Here is a 14278-nt window from a genome sequence, read left to right on the forward strand (position 1 = left end):
CTTGCATTCGTCGCGTCAACGCTGCCGATGTCGGTTTTTCTTAACGCTCTCGCATGTCTATTCTCACCGTTCTTGGGTAGATATGAACTGTCAATCACCTGTGGCGCATACCCGTACACCGACCGCGGCCCGCGGCATACGGGTATGTGCCACACGTGTCTGGAGGAAAGGGTCTCGCGATGTATGCGACAGGACTTTCACCTCATTCATGTCATCACCAGACAGTCATATTCTTCAAATCCTCTTACCCTCCCATGCCAATTTTTGTCAACACCAAGTTAAGGAGGCGAACGCGAGAGCACCAAGATGTAGGCGGCTAGATAGATGGACAGATACGTAGATAAAAACGACCAAAGTGCCTTCGGTTCGCTAAGAAATGCTTCGCAATTAAAAACGCTTTCTTCCGAATGAGTTTAATGCAGTTTAATGCGTGTCGTTCATTCGCGCCCATGTTCAGTCGTAACATGTTTCAAATGTGGCGGTTCTGCCCTCCTATCTCTCCTGATACTGGGACGGAATAACATACAAGAGATCTGTCCTCCTTTTTTTTTTTCGTTCCGTCTGTCGTCAAATTTGCGTCAACGACAACGCAAGCACGGCTGGGAGGCAGCAACATTTTCTGACAAGCCCTACCACATGCACTTCCTGTTTGCTGGAAATTCCATTTTCCTTCACGGAAAACAAATAACCCTTCGGCCTCGGACACCATTTATTATCTGCTGGCCTACATGTGTCTATAAGCGTGCAGGGTTTAGTTTGGGCTAAGTTCTCAGAACCAAAGCGGAGCATGAGAGGTTTCGCGTGGATACCAGATCGGTTATTTTAACGATTGCTACCGTGGGATGGCTCGCGACGATCGCGGTAGCTTGCGGCCAGGGGTTAAAAAGACGTATCTTCACAAAAAAAAAAAGAATTTGCGGAGTGATATCGTAACTTGCAAAAATGGCTCGAGGCGACGGCGTTATAACACCACTTGAAATGTTAGTTATACGCCCATTTCATTTTTAGCAGATATACGAGCAACGGCTATCAAAGTGATCGACAGGCAGCCATATTCTATTACGTTTGGGAGGGGGAACTGCCCGGCTGTGCCGTGTAAGTGTAGGTTTCTGCAGATAAATTAGCTGTTTATTGCGCATACGTCATATTGACGTCGTGAGTTTTCAAGCTTTGGTGATGTGGCGTGTTTTTTCAATTGCAGGCTAAACATTTCTAACCAACGGCAAATGACTAATGGCGAGGAAGGTACAGCATTGTAATATCTTTTTCATTTATATATGTTCCACAATAAATTTCCTTCTCTCTATCTCTAATATATTCTCCCTAATCGTGCACAAACATTTATAATGCTATGGAGCGATTTTGTGACCTTTGTTGCAGCACATGGCCAACAAGCTCTGTCGCAATGGCCTAGAATATTTCACGCTATCACTGAGAGCCAGTGAGGAATGCGTAATACGGAATAGTTCTATATTACCTCGCGCCAGCTTTCTTGATGCCGGTATATGTTTTTCATACTTTTTCTCCGCATTGAACACAGCTAGAAGCGATAACAATTCGTAGGGTTTTACGCACCAATACGACGATAAGACTATGAGGAACGCCTTAGCGGATGGCTCAGGAAACTTTGACCACATGGTGTTCTTTAGCGTGCACTGACACATCGCACAGTACACGGGCCTCTAACATTTCGCCTCCATCGAAATGCGACCGCCGCGGCCTGAATCGGACCCGCCACTTTCGGGTCAGCAGCCGAGTACTGTAAGCACTGTACCACCGCGATAAACTCGGAAGCAAGACCACCTGTGTTTCGTTTGTAGTCATGTCTGCTATATTGCGCTTTTACTATCTTTAAGTTAGTTTTTATCTCAGCAAACATACACTTTCAGTGGTTAAAGCTGGGGTTAAAGAGAGTGAGAGAGAAAACACTTTATTTGCGCCCGTCAGAGAGTATGGGTGATCGGGGTGAGACGCAGCTCCCCTTTTTACCGCCTACACCCCGAACCCCCTTGAAGAAAGAAACCACAGCACACACACTGCTTACCTGTATTTAAAACCACCCTTTGTTCAACGAACCGTTACTGCACACACATCTGACACGAGTGTTTCGTGCGAAATAATTTCCCAACGAAAACAAATTTTCAAGTAAAAGGCAGCGGGAACATCGTTTCGCAATAGGCCCACTGGCTATGCACGAAGGAAAACACTTCTTTTCTGAGAAATCGCTTCAAACTTTGGTTGCAGAAAAGCACGGCTTTGCGCCAGCATATTCCGACACCCTAGCGCATCCTCCGGCAGTCAGCGGCACGCCGTGAGGGGTTACTGACCGCATGTCTTACAAACGTAACCCATCCTTAAATACTCAGAAACATTCGAGTACGAGCGCCCGAACGACAACCAGCGCGCGCGGACGCCGTCTATGTCGAGGTCAGACATGGCATATGCTAGAATTAGCGCACATAACTCCCACAATCACGTACACTCACTTAATTCTGTTATAGCGTCATCGCAGGTGTTGGAAAACCACGAAAACAGAAACGAAGAAAAAAAATTTACCGCCATATCCACGAAGTGAAGGATGTTAGAGGAGCTTGCTCGGAGGTGATCGGGTAACCCGCGAATGCTCGTATACATATTAGATGCGAAGTATCTTAAGGCGGAGCTCAATGCGATGGTGGTGGTGGTGGTGGTGGTGTGCGGCGTGACCACCCTTACTGCGCATGCGCATACCCTCTCCACACACCTCCTCTCCGCTCACCTTCTCCACTTCCCCTCTCCACTTTCCCTCTCCCCTCCCCCTCTCCACTCTTCCTCTGAAACGCGGGCTAGACATGCCCCAAATTCTCTCCTGCGCAACGCCGCGATGAGCTCGAGCGCATGCGCGTCCCCTCCGCTTCTCTCTCCTCTCCCACGCTGCCCCCCTCTCGCCCGCCTGTCGACCGCGTTCCCCGCTCGCCCTGTGAGAATTAACGGCCAGGCTAGATGGAAGATACGACGCGCGTAGCGTCCCTCTTCGCGTTCCACGACGCGAGGTCGGCAGCATGCCCAACGAACGCGAACGGAACGCGATCGCAAGTGCTCCGGCTTCGCATCGCCTCATGGTCATCTTTAGCGGGAGATGGTGTAATTTTTCCTCTACCATCATATATAGACGTGACAACGTTGTTATATATGCATTACATACACAATGCTTATTAATGTATGGTTGGATGCATTATATACATTTTCAAATCAAATCAAATCTTTATTTCCACCGTGTACTCTACAGATGGAGGACAACGGAAAAAAAGCTGCCTATAGGCGGCTTGACTAGTCCGTAGCCCGTAATGTATGGCGAGTGGCCAACAGCAAAGAAAAACAGTCACTTAACAAGTCAAAACATATTTTTAGTGCAGAATAAAAGTAATACACAACAGCCTAAAAAAATGCAAAGAAAAAAAATACAATAAAATACAATGCCAGGATAAACGAAAGTAGCTTTCTTCTACAAACATCGATCTAAGTTTTGCTAAGGAACAACCAAACAAATAATAATTAATTAACTAAAAATGGTTTAGCAACGATGGTAAAGAATAACACAAAAGCTCTATGCCAGTGTTCAAACGGGGTGTGACAACATTCCAATGCTCTCTGTGTCTTGTTTTATAGCAATGCCCATTTGTTTCCAAATGTGCTAGGGTATCTAAATTACGTATATTATTTCTCACTTCATATATTAATCTAGAACTCAGCCGATAATAGTATAGCTTATGGGCTGTTATAATACGGGTTTTATGGAAGAAGCCTGTGGTTGTTGCATTATACTCAGCATTGTAAACATTACGTAGATATCGTTTCTGCATAATGTAAATTTTTGTAAATTAGAAAATGTAGTTGTACCCCAGACAAGTTGGCAATAGTTAATATGTGAATAGAAAAAAGTCACAGTTTCGCCGCAAGGGCGAAGCAATGAATGCAATAGCAAGGAACTAATGCTATACGAAGTGAGGCTCGCCAATGGATACTCTCAGTTTGAACAGCGCTTCTGTTGCAAGGCGGCCGAAGGCGGCCGCCTTGCAACAGGCGGCCGAAGCAGCGAAGGCGGCCGAAGCAGCGAAGGAAACTACCGTGCTTCAAGTGTCGAGCTGTGACACTTGATAGTTCGCGCTCATCTTCTGTTTGTTCGTTTAGCGGCGTCCCTGAGCTCGAGTGACATTCGTACGCGCCGTAACATGAGCGCGGACATCACGGTGAAAGCGTGAAACATTCCTCTACCCCTCGCCACGAGAAAACCGCGCGAGCAGACAGCGGAAGGGCAAGCTTCTCCCATGCGCAAATATAAGAAGAAGCGAGCGAGCTCGCCGTCGACTTTTAAATGCGCCCGTCGGGCTCCTAGCGCCACCTCGCTGGTATTGAAGACACGCTTATTATCGCCTGCTGTCTCTGAGTCCGTCCAGCGCTAAATGGTGTGTATATAACGCTCGCCGTTAGCTACGTGGAGGATCTGCGTTTCGTGGCGTAGTGGATAGCGCCGCTCGCTGCGGAGCAAGAGGTCCCTGATTCGACTCCGCGCTTCGGAAGCATTTTTCTGAGTTATTTTTCTGTGGGGACTTTATAGATATATACATACTTATACATATACGGTGCATGACGGCGGCAACGGCGGCGGCAAAATCCAGCCGAGACTGTCCATATAATTGCTATCGCAATAAAATAGAATTGTAAACTAATATTTTAAGTTTTGGAGAGAGAATGTATCGCAGTCGACCGACTATACCAGTTATTCGAGCTAGTTTTGTTAGTACCAAATTTACGTGACATGTGCCCACTAAATACAACGCCAAGGCATTTTGATGAAGTATACATACATTTGGATGAACTATAAACATTATATATATACACAAGACGTGTTTACCAAGTTCAAACACATGCCTCTACCATCATATACAGACGTGACAACGTTGTTATATACGTAATACATATGCAATGTTTATCAATTTACGGTTGGATGCACTATATACATTTTGATGAAGTATATATACATTTGGATGAACTATAAACGTTATATATACACAAGACAGTTTCTTTTACAAAGTACAAGAAGGGCGTCCCTCGATGAGCTTGGGGACTCGTTATGGCTTTATGATCAGTAAATTATGTTGCCAAGGTCTCATCGAGGATTGGACGCAATGGAAAGTTCGAGAAGGCAACATCGATACAGGTGCCCTTGATGGTGGTGGGACGTTTGCAGTCGTACGATACGCATCGGAGAGCGAACCGTGACATCATGTGTTGGACTAGCCAATCGCTTTGCATGATGTCAACGTTCAGATCTCCGACGAGTACGATGGGACCGCGTTTGAACTCTGTGCTGTATCGATGCATTGCCTTCTCGATGTGCTTGGAGACGTCTCCTTGTGACAAGTTCGGTGCCAAGTACATGGCCATGACTACTATCCCGGATGAGAGCTTCACAGCGGCGTGCTCCCCGTTATGGCTCTGGCTGGTTACTGCAACGCGAGATCTTCAGCCGCATCAGGTAGCTTGACGTATATCCCGACACCGCCCTCAGGACGCTCCGCTTCTTTGGTGCAGACGACTGGAACGAATGCATTGATGTGCATGTTTCCATCGTTCCACTTCGCGCCCACTTCCGGGTCCGCTTGACGGCGTGCCCGCCGCTCTTCTGCTTTGCTGGCCCGCAGCTCCGGGTTTGCTTGACGGCGAGCTCTCTTCGCTTCGGCCTCCCGGGCTCTCACCGCAGAGTCTTGGCGTCGAGCCCATCGCGCTGCTGCCTTGGCTGGGGTGTTCAAGCTGCGGAGATGTATCGAAGCGGAGATGCATTCTCGAGCAGTCACCTAACTAGCGCTTGCGCCGAGCGCCGTGTGTGCCGCCTTGAGCGGCAGCACCATCTAGTGAGCATTCTTGAAATCACCGGAGAGAGAGCGCAGCTGCGCTCCTGGCGGGACCAATGAGAAGTAGTGAGCCGCCGGCGGGCACGCCGCGCGTGGACAAGGCGCGAGCATAAGAAGCTTGGCGAGCAAGCTCCTAAAAATGTGTGCAGTTTGCACTAGTGTCGCAAGGGTGGAACGAAAAGTTCAGCAGTGTTCGACCTAGCTTCTTCTAAGTTTTTGCAAGTAATGCCAAGCTTTTGCTAGAGCTGCCAAGTTTTAGATGCGAGGTATCTTAAGGTGGAGCTCAATCTGGTGGTGGTGGTGGTGGTGGTGTGCGGCGTGACCACCCTTACTGCGCATGCGCATACCCTCTCCACACACACCTCCTCTCCACTCACCCTCTCCCATTCCCCTCTCCACTCCCCCTTCCCCTCTCCACCTTCCCTCTCCCCTTCCCCTCTCCCATACCCCTCTCCCCTCCCCCCTTTCCACTCATCCTCTGAAACGCGGGCTAGACATGCCGAAATTCTCTCCTGCGCAACGCCGCGATGAGCTCGAGCGCATGCGCGTCCCCTCCCCTTCTCTCTCCTCTCCTACGCTGCCCCCCTCTCGCCCGCCTGTCGACCGCGTTCCCCGCTCGCCCTGTGAGAATTAACGGCCAGGCTAGATGGAAGATACGACGCGCCTAGCGTCCCTCTTCGCATTCCACGACGCGAAGTCGGTAGCATGCCCAACAAACGCCAACGGAACGCGATCGTGCAAGTGCTCCGGCTTCGCATCGCCTCATGGTCGCCTTTAGCGGAAGATGGTGTAATTTTTTTTGCTAATAGTACTAAGTATGGCTATGCTTGGCTGTACTTCTCCTGTTTCGGTCCGTTCCCCAAACTGCGTTCGGGTTACGCGGTTAAGAGAACACGTCACGTGACTAGCTGTTACGTGGTTTTGTGCGGAACATGTCGCGTGTCTTGGTATTACGTGACGCGATCTTAGTCTCTTGGGGACCGGAAGTTTGACTGAAGTATGTAAAGTTTGAGATCTTCGAAGGTGTGACCTGTTACATTAAAATGCTGTGCCACTGCTTGGGGTAACTTCTGCGCTGTGTCCGCGCGATGCCTGTTTAATTTAACATTAACAGATTGTCCCGTTTCGGCAATGTACCGTTGTTGACAATGTGTACATTCGATCACGTAGATAACGTTTGAACTAGTGCAGGTAAAACTAGATTTTATATGATGGACGTAATCACTTCCGGTGCTTTTAACTATAACGTCATCTTGAAGGTGCTTACAAGTCTTACATCTTGGATGAGAACAAGGTCTTATGTGGGCAGTAGCATGAGGGTTTATTTTTGCATGCACTAACATGTCCTTAAAACGGTACATTGGTGAAACGGGACAACCTGCTAATGTTAGATTAAACGGGCATCGCGCGGACACAGCGAAGAAGTTACCCAAAGCAGTGGCACAGCAGTTTAATGTAGCAGGTCACAATTTCGAAGATCTCAAACTTTACATACTTGAGTCAAACTTCCAGTCCCCAAGAGAGAGAAAATATACAAATCACACCTTATTGACAAGTTCAATACACTCCAGCCAGCAGGTAATAACGTTTCTAAGGGGGCTCTTGAATCTATTCCGTATGGTGCATGCACAACGAAAACGAATGAGAGTTAATCCCTTCTTCTAGGCATTTCAAACTTTCTATTGTTAAAATGCCACGTGTTTCCATTGACAATCATTCAGCGAAACGTACACCCCCACGCCCCCCGCTTTTTGTTCCTTTTTTTTTTCGCGTTCCTTATGACTCACCCAGTCGTCACGGTGGCCTCTCCCGCCCTCCCACACCATTTCTCTCTTTGGTGGAGAAGGCACGAAGCATATACACACGATAGCTAAGAAAATCAGTTCCAGCCTTGAAGAAGACAAGTCCACTTGTCGAAACGTAGGCTGGAGCACCAGCCCCCTGTTTACGGATTTTTTCGTACTTATTACGTGATATTATGTGGTTTTTAGTCACTTGATTAGATGTTACATGATGTTTAGTCACATTATTAGTTGTTACGTGAGTTTAGTCACGTGACTAGCTGTTACGTGACGTTACGTGATTTTTAGCTACGCGACTAGTTGTTACGTGACTTTACTCCCATGGCAAGTCGTTGCGTGATTTTTATTCACGTAGCAGACTCGCCCATTATAGTTGTTGAAGAGGACGAAGCGAGCGCCCGCCGGTTCACAATAATCTCTGTTTGCACAGCCCGGCGCAACGAAAAGCTTGAACAGATCCGCTGTTAAAAATAACAGGAACTATCACTGGATGCTATTTCCAACATATATGAGCCTGCTTTTCGCGATAGAGAGCGAGAGCAACGAAGAGGAAAGGCAGGGAGGATAACCAAGCCTAGTTCGGTTTGCCAACCTATATATAGGGTGGGGAAAAGGGGAATTATAGATAATATAGAGAAGAAAGGGCAAGTGTAAGAAGAAATATGGCTGATCCCTCCGTCAAAGGAATCGGTATAACACGAAAGTGAAACGTGTAGTCACAGAAGTAGTTGATTGTTTATAGTACATTAATATATCAGAGATTGTACAATGTCTATTGTCGTTTGGCAGATGTAGCACCTCTTGATGTAGACGCACCCATGTTGACGCCTAGTGGCACATCTCCGCCCCGACGACTGACGGCCATGATTATGGCTTAACCCTTGCGGTAGCTGGAGTTGTTAACGTATACCTGGACACCGCATATATGGTGCATACCACGCATACATGTCATCAACAAGGATATAGTAAACACTGATACTCGATATGGACTGCTTCAAAGCGCCGTGAAACTTCTCTAGCCTGGCCTTTAATTCTCACAGGGCAAGCGGAGAACGCGGTGCCACAGGCAGCAGAGTGTCGGAGAGATATTTCTCAATATGAATGGATGCGATGAGCGATGATTGGGCTAAAGCCACCATCTCGCGGTGTGTTAAAGCGTTGACGAAATTACACTTCTCCTATTGGCAACGCGCCGAATCGGTCGTAACAACAGCGCGTTGCCGTAGCTAATTGCGGAGGCCACTCCTCACATCTCTCTACCGCGTCCAGACGGCGACAGCACCCAGCGAACCAAGAGCACTAAGAGGAAAGCGCGAAAGATAAAAGGTGCGTTCGTGTAGCCTCCTTTGTGTGTTTGGCGGTAGCGCAGTGGACTAAATGCCCGCTAGCCATCGTCGCGAACCAAGAGTTCATGTGTTCGACTCCTGTCAACGGAACTTTTTCTTTGCCATCTGATGGCGTTCATTTTGCTGACGTATTTCCGTGAAGGAAATGCGTCATGAAAGTCTTGGTGAATACCGGCATGAAACACTTTCGTGTTAAAAAAAGAGTTGAACAGTTAGTGTGAGCACACATATTACGAACTCGCGCTAGCATTTCACTGACGCTGGTAAAGTCTCGTCGTCCTCAAGTAACAGAAAAGGGCATTCGCGGTCCTTGTGCACGTACGAAACCGTGCGCCAAGAACCCAGGATCTTCTGTTCTGACAGTGGTCTTGTATCAAGACGACGGAGCCTTTCTCGTAAAGCATGTCGTTGACTTCGGTAGGTTGGGCAGTGACGTAGAATGTGCTTAATCATCTCCTCAAAGGCGCATAAATTGCATGCCGGAATGTTGGTCAATTTAATGAGCCATTCATAAGTGCCACAACGACATACGACACAGCAAATTTGCATCGCGTCGTGAGAGCCCCGTTGGCAAACGAACTCGCAGATCAGGGTCATTAGAATAAAAGCACGAGTTGGAGAAACCCTCTGTATTCCACTGTAAAAGCGTGATACGGCGAGCAAGTAATTGTAGTTGCAGTGCAGGGCCCGTTCTCGAGGAGATATGGGCATTCACAGGTCTTGTTCACTGAACCGATGGTGCTGCTTCTTCGACGCGGTAATAGCCGACAATACCGCAACGGCTCGGCAACCACTGAAATATGATATCGTGTCCCTGCTGTAGCGTTTGGTGGTAGTCATGCTTTACTTCATACACTAGCTGCTCGTGTAAATCCATGCCGTAAGGTAAACTGTAGTGTTTGTAAGGTTCACCTCGAGTCACAAAAGTGGACCATTCATTAGGTGGTTGCTGAAGTATGTACTTGACCGCGCCTTGAAGCGCTGCGAGGCCCGCTGCTGTCGACGTCGTGATGTGGGAGAATGAATGACTTGAATGGCACGTCGCCAGATGGAACAACCACTGCTCCGGTAGAGCTGTTGGAATTAGTGTAGCCATCGGTGCAAACATGTACCCTTTCAAAGCAGGGGTAATAGGAGCAAAGCTCCTTAGGCCCGCACCCCGCCGTCGCCTTTGAAGCTCCCTTCTCTTAAGCATCGCTTTGGGTTGCAGTGGCCGGTGATTTAAGAGGAAATATCTAGGCCTTAAGCGGTTTGGTTCTAGCGCACCAGAAATTCGAGGTTAAAAGAAATAAGCTCTGCGCACAACTGGTTATAAGGTCGTTTTCACTTTAACCGCCTTTATCGTGGATTGTGAAATGACAACCATCATTCTAGCGCACTACGGACGGTTTGTCGAAAGTAATAGCAGACGCTCTCTCTACCCGGCGCCGGCGCAAAAATATAATGAGCGCGCGGCGCAAAAAAAAGAAATAAACTCCAAGGCGCGCGGCGCAAATAAACACTTTGAAAACGTACATAGTCGTTCTTTTGCGTCCCATTTCTAAGGAACTTCGCTCATGGGGTGTATTTGTACATGAAACAACTGCTGATTTTTTATCAGACGCAAATACTGCTTCAGAGCTAGTGGTGACATGTGTGCCTTCTTAATGATTCCAGGAACCGACAGGCACGCATACGGTTGACGGAGACACCACAACGCAGATGCCGGGCGCATTGCAGGCTTGAAGCCAGATGGTAATGTGTCATTTAGCTTCGTCACAAGACCGCCGAACGAAGCACGTGGCCTGCGAGCTGGCAAGCACGCTCAATGATGTGTTGGTAGCCGTGATAAGTGCCGAATGTACGCTCTCAGCATCTCAACAACGATATGAGTTGTGATCGGCTGTTCTTGTGGAATAACTATAGTTGCAGCGGCCGTGCATGTGTGAAGGCCAAGACATGTCCGAAGTGCTAGCGTTTGCACGCTCTGTAGAGCACGAATATCAGTCTTGCACGTGTTGGATAGAGTGATTTTCGAGGTGCTTATTAGGGGCAGCGGGTTCTTATCAGGTTCCACTGTGTGATGCCCCGCTTAGCACCGTGCTTTATTCATAAGCGATAGCCGACAGGTACTTCCTGAGGGGAAATTTAGAATCCTACATGCAGATTCCGCGGTAACCGCACTTCGCAGTCTCATAAGGGCCCCTACCAATCTCCTAATATACAAAGGAATAGCATGTTATTCCCACCTGGCATTTCCTGTCCTTTCCACATACTTCTTGGCGCCAGCAGGGTGATTCACGTGACGTCATGAAGGTAGAAGTTCTCGATTGGTCCTTAAAGGAGGGGTGTTGGTTGAGATTTGTCTCCGGCCGCGCTTTCCCTTGTAGTTGAAAGCACGTTCTGCTTTGTATCGCTTGGCTATCGTGTCACCGACTGATTTAACATAGTTTACCTCGTTTTCTACTGCGCAAGCGGCCATAAGAGGGTGTAGCGGGAATGCGCGATATCCTAATAGGCTCAAAGCTAAGTCCTGACATTTTCAGTGTGTTTTCTGATGAAATAAATGGCGAGGAAGAAATAGGGTTGGTAGGGAGGGAAGCGTAGGCGAGAGAGAAACCTCTTTTAGTCTTTGAATTCGCAGTGGTTTATGGGCGCATCAAAAGGACAGCGTCTACGCGGGAACAATATAATCATGACGTTAACAGCTGTGCTGCTGGAGCGAATAGTGCCCTACCTTACATCGGAAATGAAATTGACCACCGTACAAAAATGTTGAGGAGATAAAAGCTGTCTTTATTGGTAACAAGTTGGGTAAAAGGACTGGGCGAATTCACCGGGTAAGTTTTCATTTGTTGGTTCGACCTATACTCATGACACCCACTTTAAGTGAACAGGCTATTTCTTTGTCGATGCTGGAGCAGACGTCGTTTGCGATGAGACAAACTGTTCGAAATTTTCAGATCCCGCAATGGTATCGAGGGTCTGCACGACGGTCGTCCACGACGGTTGCGCTGTGCTCTGATAAAGCGGAGGCGGCGTAGTGCTCTTGCGGACAGACGCGAGCGTTGTGGCAAACCACGAGGCGGTGGTGGGATCCTCGGTGGGAGGCGCTGTACTGTTAGTCAACCTGCTAATTATGGAGCCGAAGTAGCCATCTGGGCCACCCAGAACTGTAACCATGTCGTACAATCTGTCGATTGAATCGCGGTCGCAGTCATTGTAGAAGTGCGCACAGTCTTTGTCGAGCCAGCCGCTTGCCCAGGCATCAGCGAAAGAATCAGCACCTGCAGTTCGGTTCCTAGAAGGCAGCAGAAATGAATGAGACAACGACGACCGAATTTTATCTATTCTTCGCACTAGTAGCCATGTTCTCTACATGAAGTAAGATGGGTCAACGGGTGACTGCGAAATGTTAGTCAAGTAGCGGTGGTTGTCGGAGGGCGTGAACAGGGGAAATTTTAGTTGAAATAGGAAAGGTCGCGTAGAGCACGGGTTCCGAGAAACAGTACTCTCTTTTGTTCTGCAAGAACTGAGATAACGGATGGTACACAAATTCTAGAAGCACGCATGGAAAACACCACCATAGTGCTGAGAGTTAGCTTTGATATGCTACTTCAAGAAATATGCAAACATGTCACCTGAAGTAGTCGTCAAACATTTCTACGGTGGGCACACCATCAGACGCAGCCTTGGACAGCTCGCAGACGAGCCGTAGGCGGCATTCCGCCGCCCCCCCTGTGACCGTCTCTTCGGTGGTTTCAATGGCCTGACGGACGACGCGAGTCACACGGTCGATACTGTTTTCGCTTGGGTCGAATTCGAGCCCTAAGGAGCGCAGGCCCACGGGTCCCAGTCCTATGAGGCCACCGAGCGCGGGAAAGAAGAAGGACCCGACAAACAGGGCGAGGTAGGCGACGCCCGACAGTAGGACCATGAACACGCCCTTGCTGATGATCGGCGCTATCAAAGGCATCAGGGTAAATGCCAGCGGCAAGAGGGCCCCGAAGGTACGCCCGCTGTCCGAGCTGCGGGCTTCAGCAACGTCGGTCTTTGTCGATGCCGCGTCTGCGAATCATTGAGAATCCAAAGACAGTCGAAAAGCCGAGCGAGGCGCTCTCTTTTCAAGTATTAGCTTAGCAGCAACTTCCTTCCAGAGACAGTTACTGGCGCAGTTGCAGCTGGGAAGTCAGGGCGACGACAAGAAATACGCAACACGGCATGCAACTGCATTCTATGGTAAAGGTAAGAGATACACTAGTCGGTTAGCCAACAAATGACGGACACGTCATTCATGCAATATGGATCAGAAGCTATCGTAAATTCTGCCGAGTCTACACAAAAAAAAAACAAAAAACACTAAGATCTTTCGAAGAAAAATAAGGATCGTCCGAAAAAGCAGCCCGCTGGGAAATAACCACTAGGCAAGTACATCGAAAGTACACCAAAATATAAAATACTAAGAATAAAGAAAATTAGGGTGCGACACATTGGGATACGTAGGAGTGTTCGGCACACAGAGCAGCGTTACCTGTGACAAAGACGCAGCTGAGCACAAAAAGGGTTAGGAAAGGCGTCATTGTGCTTCTAGCGTCCGTAAACGGCTGCGCGTTCAGGTCATTAAAAAAAGGCCAGTACATTGCCTTCCTTTTATACGTTGCACATACGGTGGCGCTTCTTGCGTATTTTAGGCAAAGCTCAGACGCATGTTCGTTTTTATTGCGTCGGTGTTTTTTTTCTACAGAAATATGATCGGCAGCACGACGCCGATCTAGAATAACTGATAGCGACTGCCAATAGATGCATTAATGGAACTCGTACGTGTCATCCCGCTCCCATTGCGTTCTCCTACAAAATACATAAATAAATAAATAAATAAATAAATAAATAAATAAATAAATAAATAAATAAATAAATAAAACTCAATTCTGGAGCTTCCCTTGCCGAAACCAGGATGTTATGTAGCACGAAGTAGTGGGAGCCTTGAGGGTAACTTAGACGCCATGTGGTTAATTAACGCGGCTCGAATGATGGTAGACCTTCAGTTCTTTTCGTATATGGCCCCTTTTGAAATCCTTGAAACAGAAAATAACTTTGAAACCTTGTCTAAGCGCGTGCATCAGTATTACATATTTTCCTGATGCACAAGACCAACTAATATTAGAAATAGGAAAAACCTATCAGTAATCAGACAAAAAGCATGACATAACTTTTCAGTTGCTTCTAGGCCACTGTGGGATCGACGGCAATGAACATG

At 47.9% G+C, this 14278-nt stretch overlaps 1 protein-coding gene across 1 annotated transcript; it reads right to left on the reverse strand.

Moving 5' to 3' along the window:
* Positions 1-11903: 11903 nt before the first annotated feature.
* Positions 11904-13601, reverse strand: LOC119391824 (uncharacterized). Its single transcript, XM_037659472.2, has 3 exons — positions 13553-13601; positions 12663-13089; positions 11904-12322 (listed from the first exon to the last, which is right to left on the reverse strand). Exons 1-3 carry the CDS (start codon positions 13599-13601, stop codon positions 11920-11922), a joined length of 879 nt encoding a protein of 292 aa, XP_037515400.1. The 3' UTR covers positions 11904-11919.
* Positions 13602-14278: the final 677 nt, after the last annotated feature.

The sequence above is a fragment of the Rhipicephalus sanguineus genome, chromosome 4 (genome assembly GCF_013339695.2).
Source record: "Rhipicephalus sanguineus isolate Rsan-2018 chromosome 4, BIME_Rsan_1.4, whole genome shotgun sequence".
Lineage (NCBI taxonomy): Eukaryota > Metazoa > Arthropoda > Arachnida > Ixodida > Ixodidae > Rhipicephalus > Rhipicephalus sanguineus.